Source organism: Labeo rohita, chromosome 16 (assembly GCF_022985175.1).
Source record: "Labeo rohita strain BAU-BD-2019 chromosome 16, IGBB_LRoh.1.0, whole genome shotgun sequence".
NCBI lineage: Eukaryota > Metazoa > Chordata > Actinopteri > Cypriniformes > Cyprinidae > Labeo > Labeo rohita.
In genome coordinates, this window is record NC_066884.1 from 6,877,408 (window position 1) to 6,901,978 (window position 24,571).

General features: G+C 33.6%; 1 protein-coding gene across 3 annotated transcripts in view; it reads left to right on the forward strand.

Annotated features, from left to right (window-relative positions):
- Nucleotides 1-7,682: 7,682 nt before the first annotated feature.
- The window catches only part of zfpm2a (zinc finger protein, FOG family member 2a), a 197,431-nt gene continuing 180,542 nt past the window's right edge, over nt 7,683-24,571 (forward strand). For all 3 annotated transcript variants that reach the window (XM_051132039.1, XM_051132040.1, XM_051132041.1), the window contains exon 1: nt 7,683-8,190. In XM_051132039.1, coding sequence (XP_050987996.1) covers nt 8,151-8,190 — 40 coding nt within the window. In that variant the 5' untranslated portion in view covers nt 7,683-8,150. The remainder of the gene's footprint in view (nt 8,191-24,571) is intronic.

Genomic DNA, 24,571 nt, shown 5'->3' on the forward strand with positions numbered 1-24,571 from the left:
TGTAGCTATACTCAGATACACACTGCGTCTCTATAGAACGCCACACACACGAGCACTAATGATAAAATAATCTCACACTATCGACACGAGCGACGCGGGACACACATGTTGAGGATCAAAATATCATAATTGGCAGCTTTCAGTTTCTAGTTGAGGCAAAATACTTTTTATGAGAATCTGAGAGAAATTATCCTGCAGAGTGAAAAGTGAATTTACCTACGTTCCTAAAAATAAAAATGTCATGAAGAACCTTTAACATCTTTGCCATTGCACAAAAGGTTCTTTGTAGAGGAAAAAAAGTTTTTTTAGATTATTAAAATACTCTTCACACTAGAAAAAAAAGAAGCTGTTCACTCTGGCAGTAATGTCATAGAAGAACCTTTTTTTTCCCAGAAAAACCTTTCAATGATGGAAAATAGCTTGAAAAAACAGAAAAAAACTATGAATTGTTTAATAATTCGAACAGTATTCACAAGAAAATGTTTGCTTGAAGAATAGACAAAGGGGGGGAAATTAAATAAATTGCCAGTTTCCATGTTAGAAATAGAAGACGTGTAATAAAAAATAATATATTCTTTATAAATCTAATGTAAAATATGATATTTAAAATATTTAAAAATTACATTTAACATTTTAGTAGACATATTTAGAAACATGAAAATGCACGGGTATATTTGTAGCAAAAGCAAAAAATACATTGTATAGGTCAAAATTATCGATTTTTGTTTTATGCCAAAAGTCATTAGGATATTAAGTAAATATTATGTTTCATTAAGATTTTAAATTTCCTACCGTAATTATATCAAAACTTAATTTTTGATTAGTAATTTGCATTGCTAAGAACTTTTTCGATATTTAGATTTTTTTGCACCCTCAGATTCCAGATTTTTTTAAATAGTTGTACCTCAGCCAAATATTGTCCTGTCCTAACAAACCATACATCCATTATTCAGCTTTCAGAAGGTGTATAAATCTCGATTTCCAAAAATTGACCCTTGTGACTGGTTTTGTGGTCCAGGGTCACATATATTTTCTCAAAACCTTTAATATCCATAAAACCTTTCAATTGTACAAAATGTTCTTTATAATGGAAAAAGGTGGTTTAGATTATGAAAAAGTGTTTCACACTAAAAAAAAAAGTGTGAAATGAAAGGTAATAAAACAAATTTAATAAATAAAGTAATGCTGCGGAAGAACCATTGTGGGTTCTTTGAAGAACCTTTCAGTGAATAGTTCTTAAAAGAACCATTTTTTTCATCTAAAGAACATTTTAAAAATCTAAAGAACCTTTTGTGGAATGGAAAGATTCCATTGATGTTAAAAGGTTCTTCATGGAACAATCAATGCCAATAAAGAACCTCTATTTTTAACACTATTTTAAAACCGTTATCTTAAAAATAGCAGTTTGATTATTACAAATGACTTTCATTGGTGCAGTCTGGTTGATTCTGTCATATTAAATTTTGTACTAATATATTTGACTTAAACAAAACTAGTCAATTTAGATGTCACCACATTTTTTTTTACTCCGTGCGTCATTTCATAGCAATTTTATTCCCCATATCTTCTGGCCTTTATTAATTTCATCATTATCAACACTAGACCTTCCATCTCTTTTCAAGCAGATGGGCATGAATGCATGGCCTTGATGCTCGTCCACTCCTCCAGCTGTCTAACAGCGCCCACACACACAGTCACAGTCACCTCCTCTGGATAGCAGCCAGTCCCATAATGCCAGTTGGTGTGGCATCATACAGCAGAAAATCAGCCTTGCGTCTTCAAGAGCCGCCGTCGATGCTGATGCTGAAGTTCAGACGGCAGTAAATCATATTTAAATGTGCTGGAGGCAGACGTGGATATATTTAGCTGCACACACAAACACACACACAGCTCGTTTACAGTGATTTCGCAATGTGAAAAGCAAAAACGTGCCATTGTTGGCGTTTTTTTACTTGACTCGATTCATTATGTGTGGTCAGGTTGATATTTTTGACTTATTTTAGAAGTTGCCGTATTTTATAGGTTAGCAGACAGAGATTTTTTTGACAGAGGATAAATATCAGCTTGATCTTCACCACTGAAACCCATATTTTGTTGTAAGCCTGTGACTGTGCATTTCTTGTCATCACAGCACAATCCCATATGTCTTATAAATCCCTTCATTTAACGTTACCATTAAACTCCTCGCTGTATGTGTGTTAACGCAGCAGCGGCATGATCTCCATGCCACTGATTTCCCCTGCGATGAGAACAGCATCATGTTAATTATTTCAACCATCTGCTGCAGCCCGTGATGGAGGCGCCCTCCACCTCACACAGATTTGTACCTGTCAGTCAAATTGCGGGACCAACACGAGGCGCCGTGGCGGCGAGAATAAGATCCAACGCGTGCCAAGGTCCTGAGGGATCGAGCTGTGGTGTGAAATTAATCTGGAGTTCACAATTTAGCTGGACTCTCTGAATTTACGCTCAAAGAAGCCTCAACATCTGGCTATTTTTGGAGTGTTTTGGCAGGAGAAATGTAGAAAACAGAACTTTAGGAATCTTTGCCGCTCGTTTTGATTGAATTTGATTGATTAGTACCACGAAACGCCACAGAAATCGATATATTTTTTGTTAATAGTAACCGATGTTTCTGCTGTTGTTTTCTTCCCCACAAAAAAATGATGAAAGCTGATGTCATTATGGAACTGGCTTTTGTTAGTTTTTAAGGGATTTAAAAATAAATAAATAGAGAGAAAACCAGGATGGAAAAGATCTTGAAGATACAGGAGAAAGAAGGATAGAAAGAAAAATACAATATCCTACAAATTTCATTCTTTCTGCTGTTGTTTTCTCCACCACCAAAAATGATGTCATTTCCTGGAAGATGATGTCATTAAGGAACTGGCTTTTTTTTTTTTTTTTTTTTTTTTTTTTTTTTAGGGATTTAAATAAGTAAGTAAGTAAATAAATAAAGAAATAAGAGAGAAAAAATAGAATAGATAGAGGATAGAAAATATCTTGAAGATACAGGTGAAAAAAAAAGACAGAAAGAAAGATACCATTAAGAAACTGACTATTGTTAGTTTTAAAATAATTGAAATAAATAAATAAATAAATAAATAAATAAATAAAAGAAAAAAGAAAGAAAATCAGGATGGAAAATATGTAGAAAATATAAGAAAAAACTATAAATTGATGATCAGTTCAAAAAATATTCATGATGACATATTTTATTTAAAAAATCCTAGAAATTTTCTAGGAATTGACACCAAAAATGATGTCACTTGCTAGAAAATTATGCCATTAAGAAACTTACTTTTGTTATAGGAATAAAAAAAAAAAAAAAAAAATAATTTAAATTAAATAAATAAATAAATAAATAAATAAATAAATAAATAAATAAATTTGAAAGAAAGAACCAGAATGGAAAAGGTGTTGAAAAAATACAAAAAAAAAAACAACAACAAAAAAAAAAAAAATTTAAATTTACTTTAAATTGATTATCAGTTTGAACAATAGTCACAATAACACATTTTATTAAAAACAATAATAATAACATTAAAAAAAAATCCTAGAAATTTGATGTTGAAGATGATGTGATTAAGAAACTGACTTTTGTTACAGGAATAAAAAAAAATAGGAAAAGATGATTATCAGTTTGAATCTGGACAATATTCACAATAACGTATTTTGTTAGTTTACAAAAAAAAAATTTGTTATTTTACAAGGGATTAAAAAAGAAAGAAAGAAAGAATGAATGAATGAAGGAAGGAATGAAGGAATTAAAAAAAAGGGGAAAAAAGAATCAAGGTGGAAAAGATGTTAAAAAAATATAAATTGATTATCAGTTTGAACCTGAACAATATTCACAATAACACATTTTGCTGATTAGATAAATAAAAAAAGCACATGGAAATTTTTTAATTAACAAATTGCCGTTTAAAATGAGAAGATTAGAAGAAAATAAAGATAACGTCCTTCAAAGATTTTAAAGTTAATCCACTTTTTTTATTGTGAATATTGTAAAAAAAAAAAAAAAAAAAGTATGATTTACATTTAATTGCTTTGCAGAAATGTCAGCTACTGAAAAGTTTTTTTTATTGAACTACTGAAAATTATTTATTTTTTTAAACTGACAGTTATTCAGCCAATCAAGTACAATGATAGCATCATAATTGTATTATCTGATTAATCAGTCTGGAAATTTTATTGGTCTGTCTGTAAACAGAAGTAATGCATTTCTGCCAAATGCAACTATATTTGATGTCATGCATGCAGCAGTGGCTGCCTCTGTGTGCTTTGAATTTGGGATGAACAACACCTTAGCAGTCATTATTATACAACACATTATTATACAATATTTTACAGCCGTATTTATTATCTGACCTGGTGTGCCTGGATTAATTTAATCTGCCCCTGAAACAAAATACAAGGTTAAATTAAGAAAGAGCAGCGTTTTCTGATCACCATGACTGATACTGTGTCGCATTTACACACGGCGTCCTCCTGCAGTTATATCTCCTGCAGCGAAACACTTTGATTCAATTATTGATTGGTTAAAACAGCATTTAATTCCTCGCATATGTGCGTACAGCTTTTCGAAAGAAATGAAACATGTTTCCAAATGTAATCTAACCTTGAACGATATGAAAAGACAGTGCAGAAAGGACACGGTGGCCCTGCACTTGCCTGGGGTCACTTAATTAATTTGGAGGTGCTCGTTAATACAAACCACACCGAGCGCCATTGACCTGCCACAGGAGCTCAAAGAGGGTCAGAGAAGTCATACTCAGCCCTATTCAGAATTACACGAAACAACAGACTGTGACACCTGTGGCCTTCAAATTAAACACACACAATGAGCATACAGTATATGCAACATATTACTCTTATTTACAAGGGGTGCAGAGTTCAAGGGAACAGCTGTGAATGAATCGAGAATATAATGTGCTTTTTAACATGGAAATTAATAGCTTTTCATGGTAGAAAAACTATGCCCAGACTGTGAGCTCCAAGTTTGCTGGAAGTAAAATTCTTTTGCGTCTATAGAAATTCTAAATTCTAAAACCACCATATTTATGAGGAAAAAATTATATTTTGTGATTTTTATCAGCTCTTTGGACTCTCATTCTGACAGCACCCATTCACTGCAGAGGATCCATTGGTGAGCAAGTGATGTAATGCTAAATGTCTCCAAATCTGATGAAATTATCTACATCTTGGATGGCCTAAGGGTGAGTAAATACTCATTTATGAGTGGACTATTTATTTAAAGTCAACATGGAAAACCATTTAGTCTGTTTTATGTGTTTTCAAGAAGGTAAAAAGGCTGAGTTTTGGTTTCATGTTGGCAATAGCCTCATTGTGCCAATAATAGCACCAAGTAGAATTGCAAAAATAATGACTGTCTGTAATTGGTTTGGCCAAATGTTTAGTCCCACCCCAAACTCAAGCCATTGGTTGAGCGGAAGGTTGACATGTTAGGCTAAAATCTAGTTGTAGCATATAGACAAGCTTTGAAACATTAAACATAATGAAGTGATACAAATTTTCGCCATCAACATTTAGATCTGAACCAGAACTAGAACTCAGCTGCAATCGCTAGCGTTATTCTCCTTCATGGTATGAGCTCACAGCCCGCCAGCGCTGGAGCAGAGGACGCTGGGAAGAGCACACTTCTTGCCAGAGTGTAATGGCTGGTGAAAGCAGAAGCAAACTGCACAGAGGCAGATAAAGGTTTCCTCAAGGTGCAGCTCCGTTGACTAGTTAACCCCTTGAAATTATGCCGTAGTTTCAGACTCCGTTCCAAAGTCCTGGAATTGGGTTACAAGATAATTTCACAGGCGACTTGCTTGTCTTACTTGGCAGTTCAACTGGCTAATTGAAGAAGGCGATTTTCGGGCCCCGAAACTGTTTAAGAAATGATACTTCAAATTTGGGTAAAGGGATTTTCTGTGACGTGGAAATTGCAGGATTTTTGAATATATATGAACGTATTTTTCGCCAAATGCATGTCTAGAGTTAGTTGAAGATCACTTTTTAAATAAAACATACGCACGTTCATTCGTTTTCATTTTAGGTGATTTCCGATTTCTGTTGGACTGAAAAAGTCTTGGAAATTTGTATACAGCTTTATTTTTTCTAATTACGGAAATCTTCTATTCAAATTCAGTCTTTTTTTTTTTATTAAAAACATTATTTCTTTAACTGTTTATTCCATTTTAAAACAGGAGTTTAATTCTGAATAGCACATATGCTCATAACTTCCTTTGCATAGCTGCTTTAGAGTGTTTGTATTGTTTTCTACAAATAAAATTGAACTGAATTGTATGAAAAACATTTTTAAATTCATTCATAAACTTCATTACAACATTCACAAGAACAGAGGAAAAAAAATGTGACCCTGGACCACAAAACCAGTCGTAAGGGTTAATTAATAATTAGTAAGCTTTTCATTCATGTATGGTTTGTTAGGATATGACAATATTTGGCCGAGATACAACTATTTGAAAATCTGGAATCTGAGGGTGCAAAAAAATCAAAATACTGGAAAAAGAATCACCTTTAAAGTTGTCCAAAGTAATGTATTTACAGTAGGAAAATATCTTCATGGAACATGATCTTTACTTAATATCCTAATAATTTTTGGCAAAGAAAAATATATAATTTTGACCAATACAATGTATTGTTGGCTATTGCTACAAATATACCTGTGCGACTTTTGTGGTCCAGGGTCACACGTGCTGTCAAAATTAATTTAGAAGATTCCCTCACACAGATCAGATGTGTAGTTTTCATATGAAACTGCATATGAATCTGAGACAGTGTCAAAGTAATCAAAAATAGGCTATTAAATAAAAACTATTAAATACTTGAAAAATAATATTAAATATATTTGAAAATAGTGTCACCCTGATGAAGGCAAAGCGTCGGTGTACAAATGTTTTTTTTTTTAAACTTTAAATCTTTTTATATATTTTTTATTTTGTATTTTGATGATACAAAGGAATCCCGCATTCAAAGAGCACAGATTTATGGATTTTTACACCCCAGCAGGATTTTTTTTTTTACATTTTTAAATATATTTTAAAAAAGATTTGTATATTTTTCATAAACACATCTATTTATGAAGTAAATACATGTTTTGTAAAGAAATTCTCACAAAAGCCACAACATTTGATAACAAAACTAATTTCAAACATTTAAACACAAGTTTTTAGTTTTGTTAAGTTTATGAAAATCATAAATTAAATCAAGTGTGTCAAAATCTTTGACGTCAGGATATTAAACTATAAAAATACAGTAAACAACAACGTCACTACGACTTAAACGCTCAGAAATGCACACGACCTACAAGTATGCAGGTTTTGTCAACCTAAATTATTTATGATTTACTTTAAATACAGAATGATACTTAAAGTGCTGTTTAAATGTGGTAGTTTTAATGGATGATAAAAAAAAAAAAAAACAGAAGATTTAAGATATATCTATCAGTCTAACGTCAACCACACCTGTTCTAAAACCCCGCCCTCCAAAGAATGGCAGCCAACCTGATTTTTCCAAACCTGAACACGGATAATGATTGACAGGTAATTCACGTTTCTGATTGGTTAAAAAACGCGGGGAGTTCTCTTCACTAGGGCTGTAGGTGTATTTCTGAAGGCACTTATTTTGGTAATATCTGGGTGATGGAAACGCTTTATACTCGATAGATAAATTAAGTAATTAATATATAAGTCTATTTCATTCGGTATTTCAAACAGTTTAAATAACTTTTATTCAAAAGGCAAAAAGAATGAACATATATGAACTGAGTTTAGCGCTGTCTGGAACAATAATCCGTGTTAACAGTGAAGTTTAACAGCAGTGTATGTGAGAGATTGTGTGTGTACGGCGCCCGCGGTGGATCAAACTTCATGTTCAAACAAAAGCGCGAAACGCCTTCCCCTCCGCCGTCAGTCCGAGCGGACCGCAGCTCCGCACACACACACATATACACACACTCTCGTGCGCACGCACTGAGCGAGGGGGACGCGTGTGTGAGAGCAAGAGCCTGTGAATAATCCTCATTCCTTCCGCGACCCGTTCGGCTCTTGGATGATCCATAATAACCTCTCATAATAATATATAATAATAATTAATAATCAATAATCATCCGGATCAACATGTCCCGCAGAAAGCAGAGCAACCCCCGGCAAATCAAACGTAAGTTACTCTGTTTATTATTATTACTGGTATTTGTTTCAAAGCCAAGCGGAGTAAAGTTGGATGAAAGGGAGACGGAGAGATCAGTTTATTATGACAACTGATAGTAGCAGCAGGTGCAAATGTTCTTCTATCAGTCCTTCTTTAGATCTTGTTTGATGATTCGGTGTTGTTGTATTTAACGAGGCTTATTTTTTTTGCGTGATACGGTCAGTGTAACATTTTTAAGTCTTGTTTGTTATGCTTTCATTTTGCGTTTACTTACTGTCGTGTCTTTGCTCATATATTACATTTATGCAGGTGCTTATTAAATACTGAAAGTCACAGAAACTGAATAAAGTAGGTGTTTAGATTTGAAGATGTTAAGCTGATTCTTTCAAAGCCTCAGGAGGGTCTTGTTTACAGTCAGTCCATTTTTTTTTATTTGTGGAGGCATGTGGAGATATTTTTTTCAGAATAATGACATTTGTAGACTTATTTATTATGTTTTCATTTTTACTTTTATTTTTCTTTTATGCATAGGCAGAATTAAAATGAAATAAATGTTAATATTTTTTTTTTCTTAGAAGTGCTTATACATGTTTTTGTTTAGTGCTGAAAGTTTTATGTTCTGTACTGTGAATGTCTGATTTAGTGTTTGAGTTTAAAGTTGTTTCGATTTGAAGACGTTCAGCTGATTCTTTAAAAAGGCGTAAATGTTTTTTTCAGTTCATCTTTCAGTCTTTTTGCATCTGACCATGTGGAGATGTTTTCCACGATTAACAGGCAGTACATTGGTTATGACATTTCAATGTCATGTTTTTATTCTTGACATTTACCATAGCGTTATTGTTGTTTGGGAAGCTATGTAAAATTATGATAGCTGAATTGTCATTCAGTTTTTAGGTCACTGTTTTACGTCCAGCGTTTCTTGTAAAGGTTTTAAGGTTCAGTTTAGAGTAAGCTGTGGATATCAATAAAAAATGGCCTAGAATCCCTCATGCATGCTAATAAAGACTGAAATATAATTTATGTATTTATGACAATGCAAGTGATTTTAACTAATTGCATTTTTACTTAATATCTAAATGTGTAAACATAAAATCTATTTAGCTGTTGCATTCTTCAAATGCATTCTTCCAGAAAGCATTTCTGTGGTCTAAAATAAATTTCATATTTAATAAATATGACACATCTCAGCCTAGAATAATCTGCACAGCTCTACAGAGTTAAATAAATAATGTGTTTCATAAAATATACACCATCAGTAGCTTGAGCATTTCCATTTTTCAGGCCTATTTTTAGGACACTGTTATGCTATAGCACCTGAACATTTTCAGCACCTCAGGAAGTGAAAAGTTCAGACAATAAAATTGCAGTTCTGTCTTTTATACAGTTATTAAATAGGCTGGCTATTGTTGCATTCATCTTTTGTGAATGAAAGAGCCGAAGTGCGATCGCTGTTCAGGGCCTTTAGAAGCGCGTTTGTGTGTGAGTGGACCGCAGGGAGGAAGGACGAAGAATCTTCTTCCTCTGTTGTGAAATGTTGTTGTGTTTTTTTAGGGACAGGTTAAACTGAGCCAAGGAGATGGGAACAAGCGAGATAAACTAGTTGCACAATTCTAAAAGCCACGTCTTTATCGTCCCTTGATATTTGTACAGAAACGTTTCTGTTGTGAGTATGAAGATTGTATGTGCTCTGTTAAGCTCATGTACATATATGTTAGTTTTTTTTTAAAAAAAGTCTTATTTTGATCATCCTGTCACTTGGGTGACACATTGAGATATATATTGTGTAAGAGTGTTCAGCAAATATTGTTTGACTGTACTAGTATACAGTACAGTAAATACAAATATGTTTGAAGGCTTTCAGTCAGTGCAAAGCAATCTTTGCGCATTTTGTTTGATGTGCTACTTTCTGTTATCTCATTCGACAAGCATGACAGCTTTTGAATGCCCGAAATGAGCTCGAGTCATTAAACTGTTGACCGAGGCGTTTGCATGCAAATCGATCCACGCCGATTTCCTTCCGAAATGCATCCGAGATGTCCAGGAACTGAGGTCTGAGTTATCTAAGAGCTCTCACAGCTCCGTTACTAGAGCATTCATAATATCAGGGTATTGTCTCTGGCTCCGAAAGGTCACGCGGAGCCCGTGGTTCCTCTCTCCGGCACTTCAGGAAGAGGAAGAGAGAGGAAGAGGCCGTCTGATCCAGTGCACAGAGAGACCGAGAGTCATTCTAAAGGACAAAAAGGTTGTTGGGCACCGTGCACCCCCCGCCTCTGCCACCATACGTTGGTCGGTTATCTAAAATTGTGATTTATGCAGTATTTTAATATTTTGCTTATTCTCTCCCCTTGGGTGCTCTCTGAGCAATGATAAAAAGGCCGTGCTGAAAAAGCACCATTAATTTGCACCGATGCCTGTGAGATAGGGCCAGATAATGGGAAAGATAAGGCAGGGAGATATACCATCAGAGCTGCGATTATTACCATTAAAATTCCAACCCAGCAATCTGCAGCCGGCTGATAATTCCCTCTCCGTTTCCACCACTTTGGATGATAAGGCAAAAAATAGTCATCCACTGCTCCTTGATTAGGCTGCCTGGATATCCCGATAATACGGTGATAAATTATGTATTTCTCCTCCTTGTTTTTTGGCCCTGAAATGTTACATCTGATTCCATTTTTTATTAATATTTATTTTGCGTCAGTTTTGGTCCCCTCCCCCACCGGCAGAATCCAAGACCCCTCTCGCCCTCTCCTCTTTCAGTTCTTCTCATCGTAATAAGAGTTTGATAGAGAGGTGATGGAGGGTGAGATGTTTTGTATGGGAGCTCATATCTACGTTATCAGCTCATCTCCACGAGCGGCTGCTCGCCGCTGTTGTTTTTAGCCCTTATCACCTCATGCCAATATGCCAATAAATTGGCCCGATTGTTAACCGGGCCGAGCCGGGGCCAGCGAAAATTTATGACAGGAAGAGATGAAAATATCGCTGATGCGTTGGGGATGAAGCACGATTAGCTTTGCGGGAGAGCGTGATGTCTCAGTCTGCGCTGAGGAATGCCTGGTGGCACTTTAATAGGCAGGGCAGATACACAGGTTGGCGAATGGAAAGCGTGCCCCGTGGTGTAATTTGTCTGTAAAATAGCCCCTCGAGTTGCACGTGTGGGCTTGGAGAGCCAGGCGGGTTGATGGGGAAGGCCTCTCTCCATCTGTTTACGCTCACTGCAGGTCTGTGCTCTTCTAAACATCGCTTTGCTTTGTGAGATGCGAAACTGTACCATGTTTCAGCTCCGTTTCAAAAGCTGGTGAGCTGACTTGTTGTCTATTCCCTGCATGGGTATCATCATTAAAACGTTTATGTTGACCTCGCACTCTTTCACTGCTAAAACCGAAGCATCACGCTGAGATTTATATTCAGTTTCTGTGAACAGTAAAGCCTGTCTTGTTTAGTTTGATTGGCCTTCTCAGTCATTTTGACTTTGAGCGCTGTGAGATCGCTGAGGGAGGCCAGTTTAAAAATGCAACTTTTAAAACTTGATTTTTGCATGCTGCAGATACTTTTATCCAAACTGGCTCGAATTGCATTTAAGGTATGCATTTTATCATGTCATGCACTCTCTGGGAATCGAACCCATGACCTTGGCCAAATAGTTGATATCCTTGATGCTGCTCTTCTGCACTTCCGCCCTGGTGTTGTTTGGATGACTAAAAGTGAAATTTTTTGCCTGGTCTGCCTTAGTGATCTCACAGTGCTCATCAGTGTCGAAATGATGGCAAATCAAATCAAAGAAGGCGGGCTTTACTGTTCACAGAAACCAAACATGATTTCCAGCGTGACGCTTCAGTTTTTAATGGTTAGACAGTGTAAGATGCACAAAAGAATTTTAATATTTGACAGTTTTGTAATACCTAGTGATTATTATTATTTATTTATTTTATTTTTTTAAAATTTTGTTGTAGATTTGAATTTAAATTTTATTTTGATTTATGTGAAACAACGTAAAAATTTACGAAGCAATTTTCGGAAAATTAAGTATATGATAAGTGTGCATATGTGACCCTGGACCACAAAACCAGTCATAAGTGTACATTTTTTTTAAACTGACATTTATACATCATCTGAAAGCAGAATAAATAGCTTTCCATTGATGTATGGTTTGTTAGGATAGGACAATATTTGGCCGAGATACAACTAGTTAAAAATATGGAACCTGAGGGCGCAAAAAAATCTAAATATTGAGAAAATCACCTTTAAAGTTGTCCAAATGAAGTTCTTAGCAATGCGTATTACTAATCAAAAATTAAGTTTTGATATATTTACGGTAGGAAATGTACAAACTATCTTCATGGAACATGATCTTTACTAAATATCCTGATTTTTGGCATAAAACAAAAATTTATAATTTTGTCCCATACCCATGCTACTTATGACTGGTGGCCCAGGGTCACATATTAAAAAAAAAAAAATTGCAAATAGTTCAAATCAATTACTTAATATCATATAATAGATTACAGCTCTTTTCCTGGTGTTCTATTTTTTTATTTTTTTATTTTATTAGTTACTTTAAATGGTTTATTACCCCCAATATTTAAGACATGGTTACAGCCTTAGCTAGTGTCAGTACAGTTTGGATGATATGACATGATATTTACAATAAGTGTTTTATTTGTACAGTAGTATTTTTAAATAGATTATACTTTTAGTATTTATTTTTTGATTAACATTTTTTTTTTTTTTTAAACTGAGCTTGTCACTGTGCATACTGGAATTGCTTTATCCCATATAAGGGACCCAAGAGGGAATTACACTGCCAGCGGTTTGCAGCGACTTAAAGTCATTCATTTCAAACAACTATTATTGATGTCACTTTATGAAAATCAGCAGCAGTAACATGTTGTTTAGGTAGGATGTTCACTAGGTAAAATAATTCTAAGCACTAGGGGTTCAACAACACAGTCAAGTTCCGTTTTGTTGCAAACCTCTCAATTTTCAGCTGACGGTTGACAAAGGAAACACGTCGGACTGAAATAGCTACTTTTAAAGTGTCTTTTTGAGATCCACAGCTGGTCCAAACGATTGTGTTGTTCAAACTGAAGTATATGGAGGATTTTGCCAGCTTGCGGTGTTGGAAAATGGTAGTCGGAGAACTCGGGTGGAGGTCTGTTGTTGCTCTGGGTGAATGTGTGTGTAATCGACTGTCAGTATGACTTCATAATAAGTGCGTGATTATCATCTCAGCTCCGCCCAGCAGATGATGATGTCATACGAGAGCTCCGTCAGGCCTATCAGGTGACACGTCTATCTCTGGACGGGGTTTATCACAGTCTCAACTTATAATGGTGCAGTGAGAGTGTTTGCTGACTTGGCTGCCAACATGTCGGTGTGTGTGTGTGCATGGATATGTTTATGTTGGAGATGAAACGGATGGTGTGTGTGCGGTTTGAATTCTGTGGTGTGCCTGTCAGTCGGTTTCCTATATTCTGTTCTATTTTTCTATTATGTATGTGGAGCTTACATATTTGTGTCTGTGGCCTGTTCAGTGTGTTTCATCATCAGGGAAATTTTTCACACCGTAATTTCAAGTGTGTGTATCAGCTCAACCGTTGTCCAAACCAGCTCAAGCGTCCAATGGTTTTGGAGGAGAATGTTGTTGTGGTACTAACGAAAGTCCTCTGAGATGACTTTCTCATACTTGAGACTTTTCTTGGTAGATTCCACTGATGAAAGTGTGCAGTTTTTTTATGTTCCTCATAGATTTGTCTCATGACGAATGGCTGCTGGATGCCAACTTTCCTTTTCGACATCTGTTGGCTGCCAATAACAGCTTGCGTTGTTTTGCCTTGTCTAAGCTGAAGGAGCCATTTGACTTCACATACGTATAGAAATCAAATTCTCTGATGTATAGACAGTATTTTTAAACTTCTGCTATTATCAAGTGTGCAAACACAAACGCTTGGGCAATGTATTGAATGCACTTGGTTGTGTTCGTAATACTTGCTTTGCATGCATACTATGCTTTGAATTTCTGTTTTTGAATCTTTGTATGCATATGTGTATACAATATATGAGTACATAAACACAAACATAATCTCCAGAGCTGCTCTGAGAGTCACGTCACAAGACTTTTACTTTTTTTTTTTTTTGAGGAAAACTATCATCATGTCATATAAACAGAAACTTAAAGGCCTTTACAACAACACGTCAAAATAAAAGTTTGGTTTAACTTGAAGAAACTGTGACAGAAATATATTACTTAATGTATACTACTATTACTAATGAAATCATTATAAAATTATTTAACTGGATTAATCTAGCTTATTTACCAGAAAAGTGTAAATGCACAACACAGTATTTCTTAAAAAAAAAAAAAAAAAAAAAAAAAAAAGTTATTTATTTATTTTAAATCAAATCAATTATTTAGAGATGTTTGAATATTAAAAATAATACACAATTAAAGAATTTACTAAATTTAATACAGAATTTATTTTAAAAAAACAAAACAACTACATTTGAGGGGGTAAAATGCATTTTATAGGACGTTAAAAATGTAACTTTTATTAAACTTTTAATAAATTGCAGTTAAATTGTGTAAGTTTCATAATTTCAGTGAGTTATACATGCATTTTGATTAATAAAATGTAATTCAACCATTGAAACAGTCTAGAAAAATTAAACTGGAAATAAAAAACGTAATCCAGAAATTTAAAATACAAATTATTAAAAAAAAAAAAATAATAATAAAATGGAATTCTTAAAAAATAAACGGTATTTGAGAAAAATAAAACAGATTTCATGGGACTATATATATATATTATTTTTATTATTATTATTATTATTATATTTTTTTTTATACGTAGTTTGATATTTGGTATCACTGACGATATACACTTCTTTCTTGTTCTCTTGTTTTCTTTCTTGTTCTCAATTGGATGTTTGTCATGTTGTTCATTAAAAAATAATAAATAAATAAAATAATAGTAGAACAATGGAGAAGCTGTTTTCTTGACAAAATGACCAGAATAATCTGATACATTTCTGAATTTAGAGTGATCTATGAAAAAATAAAAAAAAATTAAAGGTTCTTTATGGGACCATTTAGACAAAAAAAAGTTCTTCTATGGCATCGTGAAGCACCTTTAGTTTAAAGAGTGTAAGAGAACAGTTAACGTTAACGTTTGCAATAGAGCCTTGCATCTATGTTGAAAATGCAATCAGACCCATTTCCAAATGCAACAATACACACAGTGGAGCTTGTGCAGCTAGAAGCATTTGTTTACGTACTTGTATAGAGTATTTTTCATGTCTTGTTGTTATTATTGCTATTATTATCCAGAGAAATTAGTTAATTGGAAATGTTTTTATTTGGGCATCACAGTTGTAGTTCCATTGAGTGAGGTGATATGTAGAGTCTCCATTTACGTTTCCTGGGAGGAAAATACATATGTGTGTGAAGTTTGCACATACATCATTAGAGAAGAGGAATGCTGTCATTTCTGTGTCTCTGATCCATCCTTTCCTCCAAACATTCCCCTTTTCCTTTCCTCTCCCGCTGTCAGTTTGTCTGTCTGTTTCTCTTGCTGTGTTGGAAAACAGTCTATGATGCATCAGGGTTAGTGGTTTCAAAAGGTGGAGGTCATTTCCTGCCGAAGTTTCCTCTTTATCTTCCTTTTTCCTGAATTCCTCACAGATGATTCCAGAGCTGACAGTTTGCCTTTCTCAGCTCTGATATTTGCACAGAAGGAAACACTGTAAACAATATCTTCATCTCAAGAGAGCAACTCATCAATTTACGCTTGTCACTTCAGATTCACATTAGTTTCAACTCTGAATTCATTAATTCTCACAAGGCTGTTAGTTGTTAATCATTCAGTATTTCCTTACTGTTGATGAAAGGAATAGTTAATTCAAATATGAAGATTGTCATTATTTACTCTCTCTAATTAAAAATGATTATAAATTATAAAAATTAAGAACTTGATCAAAAGTGATAGTAAGGACTTTTATATTGTAACAAAAATATAGCTTAAATAAAATAAAATACATCACAGTTTTCATGAAAATATTAGGGAGCACAATTCTTTCAAATTGATAATATTAAAAAAAGTTTCTTAAGCAGCAAATCAGCATAGTAATGAGTAATGATGTTGAAAATACAGCTTTGCATCATAGGAATAAATTATATTTTTTAATATATTCAAATAGAAAATGTTTATTTTAAATTGTATTAATATTTCAAAATATTTTTACTGTAATTTTGAATAAATAAATGCAGCCTTGGTGAGCATTTTTCAAAAAAAAATTTTTTTGATTGGTTTCTCCTTTTGTGTTCATGAGGGTGAGTAAATGATTTTTTTGTCTTTAAAGGAGAAGTCCACTTCCAAGACAAAGATTCTCATATAATGTACTCATCCTCTTGTCATCCAAGATGTTCATGTCTTTCTTTCTTCAGTCGTAAAGAAATTATGTTTTTTGAGGAAAACATTTCAGCATTTTTCTCCATGTACACTGTAAAAAATAAAAAAACACAATTTGTTGAGTCAGCTTAAAATAATTTGTTACCCTGCTGCCTTAAAATTTTAAGTTCAGTCAACTAAAATAAGTTTAGTCAACTTGAAATGTTAAGTTGGACTAAGTAGCAACTTAGATATTTGTGTTTGCTAAACCTAACAGATGGGTAAGTAACCCAGCTGCCATAAAATTTTAAATTGATTCAACTCAAATATCTAAGTTGTCACTTAGTATAATTTAACATTTCAAGTTGAATAAATTTTTTTGAGTTGACTGAACTTAAAATTTTAAGGCAGCCAGGTTACAAATTATTTTAAGTTTACTCAACTTATTGTTTTTTACAGTGTAATGGACTGATATGGTGCCCTGATTTTGAACTTCCAAAAGGCAGTTTAAATGCAGCTTCAAATGATCCCAAATGCAGTTGTAAACGATCCCAGCCGAGAAAGAAGGGTCTTATCTAGCGTAACGATCGGTTATTTTATTAAAAATAATACAATTTAATATGCTTTTTAATGCCAAACGATCATCTTGTCTTACTCTGCCTGGACTGTTTTTGTTCTGGTTCATGACATGTATGTAAAAAAAACAACAACTCAACTTCGAAATCGTCCTATATCGCTGTTTTACCTTTTTGTTAAGGGTGTTTGATCTTCTTTGCATGTTCACTTTGCAAAGACTGGGTCGGTACTTCTGCAGCGATGTAGGATGATTTTGAAAAGATTTTTGAAGTTGAGTGAGAAAATACAATTGTTTTTCAACATATCCTAACTTGAGCCAGAATACACAGAGTTCAGGGAGAGTAAGACAAGACGAGTGTTTGAGATTAAAAAGAATTTAAATTGTATTTTTTTTATGAAAAATAACCGATCGTTTCGCTAGATAAGACCCTTCTTTCTCGGCTGAGATCATTTACAACTGCATTTGGGATCGTTTGAAGCCGCATTTAAACTGCATTTTGGAAGTTCAAAATCGGGGCACCATAGCAGTCCATTATATGGAGAAAAGTCCTGAAATGTTTCCCTCAAAAAAACGTAATTTCTTTACGACAAAGAAAGACATGAACATCTTAGATGACAAGGGGTGAGTACATTATATGTGAATCTTTGTTTTGCTTCTTTAAGTCAACTTTTTCCTTTGACTCTGTCTTGAAGGACCTAACAAGATCAAATCGCAGAAATTGTACTTGAGTAATCTGTGTCGTCTGTTGTTTAGTTTATTTAGCTGTGATATCAGTGATCAGTCTATTGAGCTCCAGGTAACAATTGACTTTCAGCCTTAGAGTTAATAGCCTTGTGTCTTGCTTGTACAGATCAATATTGGTATTAATTAATCAGCGCTATCGGCCACGCGATCTAGTTCTATTTGTTGTTACATCAGCGCAATATCAATAGGGAAAGTGTACTCCCTGATCGCCATGGCAACTTCATCGCTCAGGTCAAAGAAAGTTTATCTTATCTTGCTGCAGAGAGTGGCAAACTGCTTAGAAATCTAGTTTAGACTCTCAGATCATCGATTGGGCCCTTTCTGCTCTGTCTGTCTCCTTACTCTCTCTCTAGCCTGCTTTCGGATCAAGACAGAAATAGAAGGTTGGATCATCAGCATTTAAAGTCTGATACTGGTCTTAGGAAGGAAAAATTACAAATGAGATCTCAATTGTTTCTTCAAAACACCAATGAGATTAAATAGCAGCATTTTTTTTTTTTGGCTTGAGAAAAAGAGTTTGTGTGCGCTAGAGCTTGAGAAGAGATCTCAAATTGTTGTCAGGTTAACTAAGTTAGAGATCTTACACTTCTCCTCGAATCATTTCAGTACCAAATTTTCTGAGATATGTCATCAGTGTTAATATCTCAATCCTTTTCCTGTATGTCAATTTGTGTATTTTGTGTAGTAATTTTTAATGTATTTTTATCCTCTGAGTAATACAGTTTTTGCTTTGGTTGAAGGGTCTTAAAACTAGAAAACTAGAAACTAGAATAATAGCCAAAAAAAAAAAAAAAAAAAAAAAAAAAAGTGTGAGTAATAGAAAGTGAGTATCAGAAAAAAAAATAAATAAATAAAAAATATATAGGGCTCTACACTTTTCTTTTTTAGGACCACAGTCAAAATTTCAGGAGCACCTTCTAATCAATAATCAAAAAATGAGATAAAAAATTAGCCTTCCCTTTGCGAGGTGATATTTGACCTTACCTTTGTAATGGCATTTTTCAAACTTTATTAAACGTATGTCATGTGTTATGTCAAATTTAAATATATATATATATTTTATAAGATTTTTAAAATTTCTAATTAAAACATAAAACAATAAGAATAAGGGGAATTAGAATAAGTTACCAGTCAAATTAAATCAGCATTAACAAAATTAATTTGTACTACTGAGGTGGCACAGAAGAACACAAAATGACTTATATGAATTTTTATATTTTTAATGAGGCTCAGAGGTGGCATAAGTGCAATCAAATTCAGAAATTCATGTTGAGATAAGGCTTAAATAACTTGAAAACTTAATAATGAAAATAAGTTAATTGTCCATGTAGTTAACTTAGTAGTGTTGCTACTTTTAGTTAGTTCCGTCTGTAGCGTACGACATCTTCTCTCTCTGTCTTTCCCACTTGTTCTCCCAGAGGTCCCAGTTGTAGCCCAGTTTGCGGTTTGGTTCCAGCATGGTTATATACCTCATCAGGCTCAGAATAGCCCCCGGGGAGCCCAACACACAGACGCTTGCGTTTTTTTCCCCCCTACTTCTGCCTAGGGGACACAATCGCTTCATTTACCATTCTCTATTTGGCCCCTGCCAAAAGGAGAAACAGAGAGAAAGAGAGAGAGAGTGAAGGGGCCACATCATGAATTCACTCATTTCACTCACACGTCTCCTTCACCTTGGCTCCGAACATCACCAGCGTGGAGATACGGCTCAATTAAGTGTGTTTCACGGGGGTAGACCGCCAATCTGCCCGCCAAAATTTTATCAGCGGAAATCTTAGCATGTAATGAATATGGATATTGACTTGTGTTAAGCGTGTTTGTGTGTGAGTGTGTGTGTGTGTTTGAGGCAAGGAGATGAACACAAACACACACTCCAGTGCTTCTCAGAATGAATGAGACTTTAGCCAGTATCAGTGTCAATAAGAGATTCTGGAGCCCAGAGGAAGATTGTTGTTTATTCAGAACTCGTGAGATATATATATATATATATATATGTATATATGTATATATATTTTTTTTTTTTAAAGTGTATGTATATATGTATATGTATGTATGTGTGTGTGTATATATATATATATATATATATATACACACACACACATGTTGAAAATAGTTGTGCTGCTTAATATTTTTTTGGACCTGTGATGCTTTTTTCCAGATTCTTTGATAAATAAAAATTTTAAAAGAACAGTTTATTCTAAATAGAAATTTTGTGTTACAATATACACTGCTATTCAAAAGTCTGGCATCAGTAATTTTTTGTTTTAAGGAAATTAATACTTTTATTCAGCAAGAATGTGTTAAATAGATAAAGGGATGTTAAAGACTTGCGTTGTTAGAAAAGTTTCTATTTTGAATAAATGCTGTTCTTTTTAACTTTTTATTTATCAAAGAAAAAAGTGTCACATGTTCAAAAAAAAAGCAGCACAACAGGTTCAACACTGATCATAAATCAGCATATTAAAATGGTTTCTGAAGGATTATGTGACACTGAAAACTGGAGTAATGATGCTGAAAATTCAGCATTGCTTCACAGAAATAAATTATATTTTGAAGTATATTAAAATAGAAAACTGTTATTTTAAATTGCAATAATATTTCACAAAATTACATTTTATTCTGCATTTGTGATCAAACAGATACGGCCTTGATACAGCATACAAAACTTCTTTAAAAAGCATGAAAAATATTACTTATCCCAAACTTTTGTACAGCTGTGTGTGTGTGTGTGTGTGTGTTTGTGTATTGGCTGATGAAAATTTAGCGCTGCTTTACAGAAATAAATAAATATTTTTTAAAGTATATTAAAATAGGAAACCAATATTAAAAACTGCAATCACTTTCACAATATTACTGTTTTTTTCTGTATTTTTAATTAAAAAAAAATCCAAAAAAATCTTACTGATCCCATATATAATTTTTTCCCCCATTTTTTTATACTAACTTTTATTTATTTATTTATTTTTTTTTTTTTTTTTTTCCATTTCCACTTTGAGCGGATTTGAGATCTCATCATATGAGATTAGCTAAGTCTTTTTTTCAGTAGAAAATTCTGAGTCTCTTATTTGCATTCGGTTTAATTTTCTTGTTGTCTAGAAGAAATTAGTTTGATTTTCTGTTACTTTGCAATAGGAAACATTGATTGCACACAAACTCACCTCTTGAGCTCCTGATGATAATGATGATGTTTTTTTTTTCCTCATGTTAAGATCCTTTACAGAGAATGTATATTTCATACTGACCTTAAGCTGATGACAGAAATATTGAAGTGTGAGTTTCTGGCAGGGAATTAGTGCAACTCGTGTGTATCTGATGGAGGGTTTTGGGCATTTCTCTGGCATTTCTTGGGAAACATCATTAAGGAAAAGGTGCTGGGGAGGATTAAACATCAGGCCTTTCACTTCAATTTGTACATCAGCATTTCCTCGAGCCTGTAATATAAAGCGGACATCATGTTTAAGACTGGCTGGAAAATCACTGCAGACAAAGCTCTGGAAAATAAACAGATCAACAATTTACGTCAGATATGTAAGAAATAAGAAGTAAACCTCCAGAACATGTTAAGGCTTTAAGGGCAAAGCTGTGCGTTGATTTGACAGGGCCGCATGTCTGAAGTTTGTCATGATATGGACTTTCTGTAAAACCCGGTTTTATCCTCTGATTCATGCATATCTGTATTTTTGTGTTCATATGTGTCAGTACACACAGAGAACATGAACCAGGATTTAACTTCACACAAAAATGAACCTTCTGTCACCAATTGCTCAAGCCTCAGTTTGTCATAAACCTGTATGACTTTAATTCTTGTGTGAAACGTGAACTATCCCTTTATTATTTGGATATTAAATATGTGTGACTATAAGTGACAGTATATATGATGTAATTGTAAAACAATGATTCACCTCAAGATTCTTTTATTATGTGGCCTGAGTGAATCAATTCAGTTTGAGATCTGAAAAAATGTAAAAACGTTCAAATGGACTGAAAACGCCTGTTTTTACACTCATATATGTACATGAGTGTGTTTTTTTGTATACTTGTGTGTGTGTGTGTTTGTGTGTGTTTGCTAGGATTTGCAGAAGTGCACATTTGACCATCATCAACTTTCTTAAGCCACTGAAACAGGATAACACATGGGTCAAATGATAAGAGAGTCAAAAAAAAAAAAAAAAAGTGCTGATTGATTGATGTCTGGCTCTGCGTTTGACAGCGAGTTTGGGATCAGTGTGTTTGATTCCCTCTCTCAGATTGAAGCTCGGCAAATGTGAAGGACAAAAAAGGTCACAAATATTCGTCTCCTCCTCTCTCATCTCCCGCTGGTCTCGTGAAACTAGTCATAGCGCAGTGGTCAAGTGTGACAGCTTCTGCTGTGAGGTGATTTACATTCAACATTTTTCATTTTTACATGAATTTTGTCAGCTTTGAGCTAGTATGTATGCAGCTCGACTCCTTAAAGTTGATAAATTAACTTTAAACACATGTAAAGTGCATAAAATTCAATGTCTTTCTGAATCAGGTTTAGAAACAAACTGTTTTTAATGAATCTGTCCAAAATTATTCAGTTTTCAATTGGTCTGATGACTCACTCACTAACTGAGTCACTAAGTGACTCACTGAATCTTTTTTTTCTGAACTATTACTTTTGTCATGTTCACTGAGATGCTGTGTTCATGTGTAGTTGAGGCTTAAGATTTGGCGAAAAACTAAGCAAATGCAGAGGACCTAATTTCTTTGTTTTTCGTACTAAAGAAACTGTTTAAGGAGCCAGCCATGTGGAATTGGAACCTGAATCGTTTCTCTCCTTAGAAATCTTTAGAATAAAAGGAAGATTTATCTGTCAATGAAGAGAAACTAAAGCTGAATTTATAATGTATCATAACCAACATTCATTAAACATCAACCTGAACCATTGCGCTTCAAATAGAGGACAGGAACACGTTCTGATCGTGATACTGGAGGGTTTGTGAGTCCAGTAATGTGTAAATGTAATGCACCATCGATTGTTTGAAAGGACTGAAATCAAGGACGTGTCCTGGCTGGTTCATAGATGGTTTAATCGTAATGATCTCCGTGTCTATTCATTTCTCATGCTTTCCTGAAGATTAGCTCCTGGTGGTGGTCAGAAATGTACATTTGAAAGGACTTTAATGAATGTAGTAAAATTACTTTCACCACATTATCTCCAAACAAAACGGTCCTTGTTAGATAACAGCTCCACTGAGAAGATTGCACATGTCTATCTGTGTTTTAAAAGAGGTTTTTTTTTTACCTATGCCTTTTTGTTTCTTTATCTCTGACTTTCTTTCATTTTGGCAGTTTAAGAGATACAGAGAGATAGAAACATGGGAATTTTGCGTTTTAGATTTTTTTTGTCCCCAGATGTTTAAAGACTCTTTCATACTCCATTTACCTATAATGATATGACTGTATGACCAATAATGGCCTGACTGTAAGCTAAGAGATCAAGGTTTGGCTGGTTATCATGACTAACTAGTTGCTGTTGGTAGATAGCTGCGTCATTTTGGGGGCATTTTTTTTTTTCAGATGTAGACATTTTGGCAAAAAGCATTTTTCACTATTGATGGCAATTTAAGTGTAACCGTGTATTATTACAATATTTTTGCAATATTTATACAATATTTAGTGATGTACCAATAAGGACATTTTTGGCTGATGGTCTAGAAACATTTTTATACATAAATTGCTAGTACATTTTACAGTGTAGAAAGTAGAAAGACTGTAAAAGGTACTCCAATCATTTTTGTTTCATTTACAACTTTACTGATAATTGTAAAGTTCCATAAATAAATTAATTATTCTTAATTAATGAATTAATCTTAATATTACTTTATAATTTGAAGCTAATAAAACAAAAATAACCTTTATTTTTATTACAGTTCAATAAAAGTATAACTTTCATAAATATAACTAAGAATTAAGAAAAAAAAATTAAGATAAAAAGTAAAAAATCATAATTACGTGATAAAATGTCAAAATTATGACCTTTAAAGTCAAAATTATTACTTAAGTTGTAATTACGAGATAAAATAAATCAAAATTATCACTTATAAAGTTGAAATTTTGACTTAAGTAAGTAAATGGTATATGCTTTTTATCTCTTTATATGCTTTTTAAACTTTTTATCTCATAATTATGATTTAGGTGAATTTTGACTTTTTATCTCATAATTTCGATATTTTAAAATCAAAATTTCGACTTTTTATCTCGTAATTATGACTTTTTATCTCATAATTATGACTTAAGTAAGTCATAATTTCTACTTTTTATCATAATTTTGACTTTATAAGTCATAATTTCAACTTTTTATCTCATAATGTTGACTTATTATCTCATAAATTTGACTTTTAAAGTCATAATTTAAACTTTTTATCTCATAATTATGATTTAGGTCAATTTTGAATTTTTATCTCATAATTTCGACATTTTAAAATCATAATTTCGACTTTTTATCTCATAATTATGACTTTTTATCTCACAATTTTGACTTGAGTCATAATTGCAACTTTTAAAGTCACAATTTCAACTTTTTATATCATAATTATGACTTAAGAATGTCATAATTAATGAGTCGAAATTATGACCAAGTGTGTCAACTTTTTAAGGCATGATTTTTTTTTTTTTTCTTAAGTGGTGGAAATGGGCTTCCAGACTTTTCTCA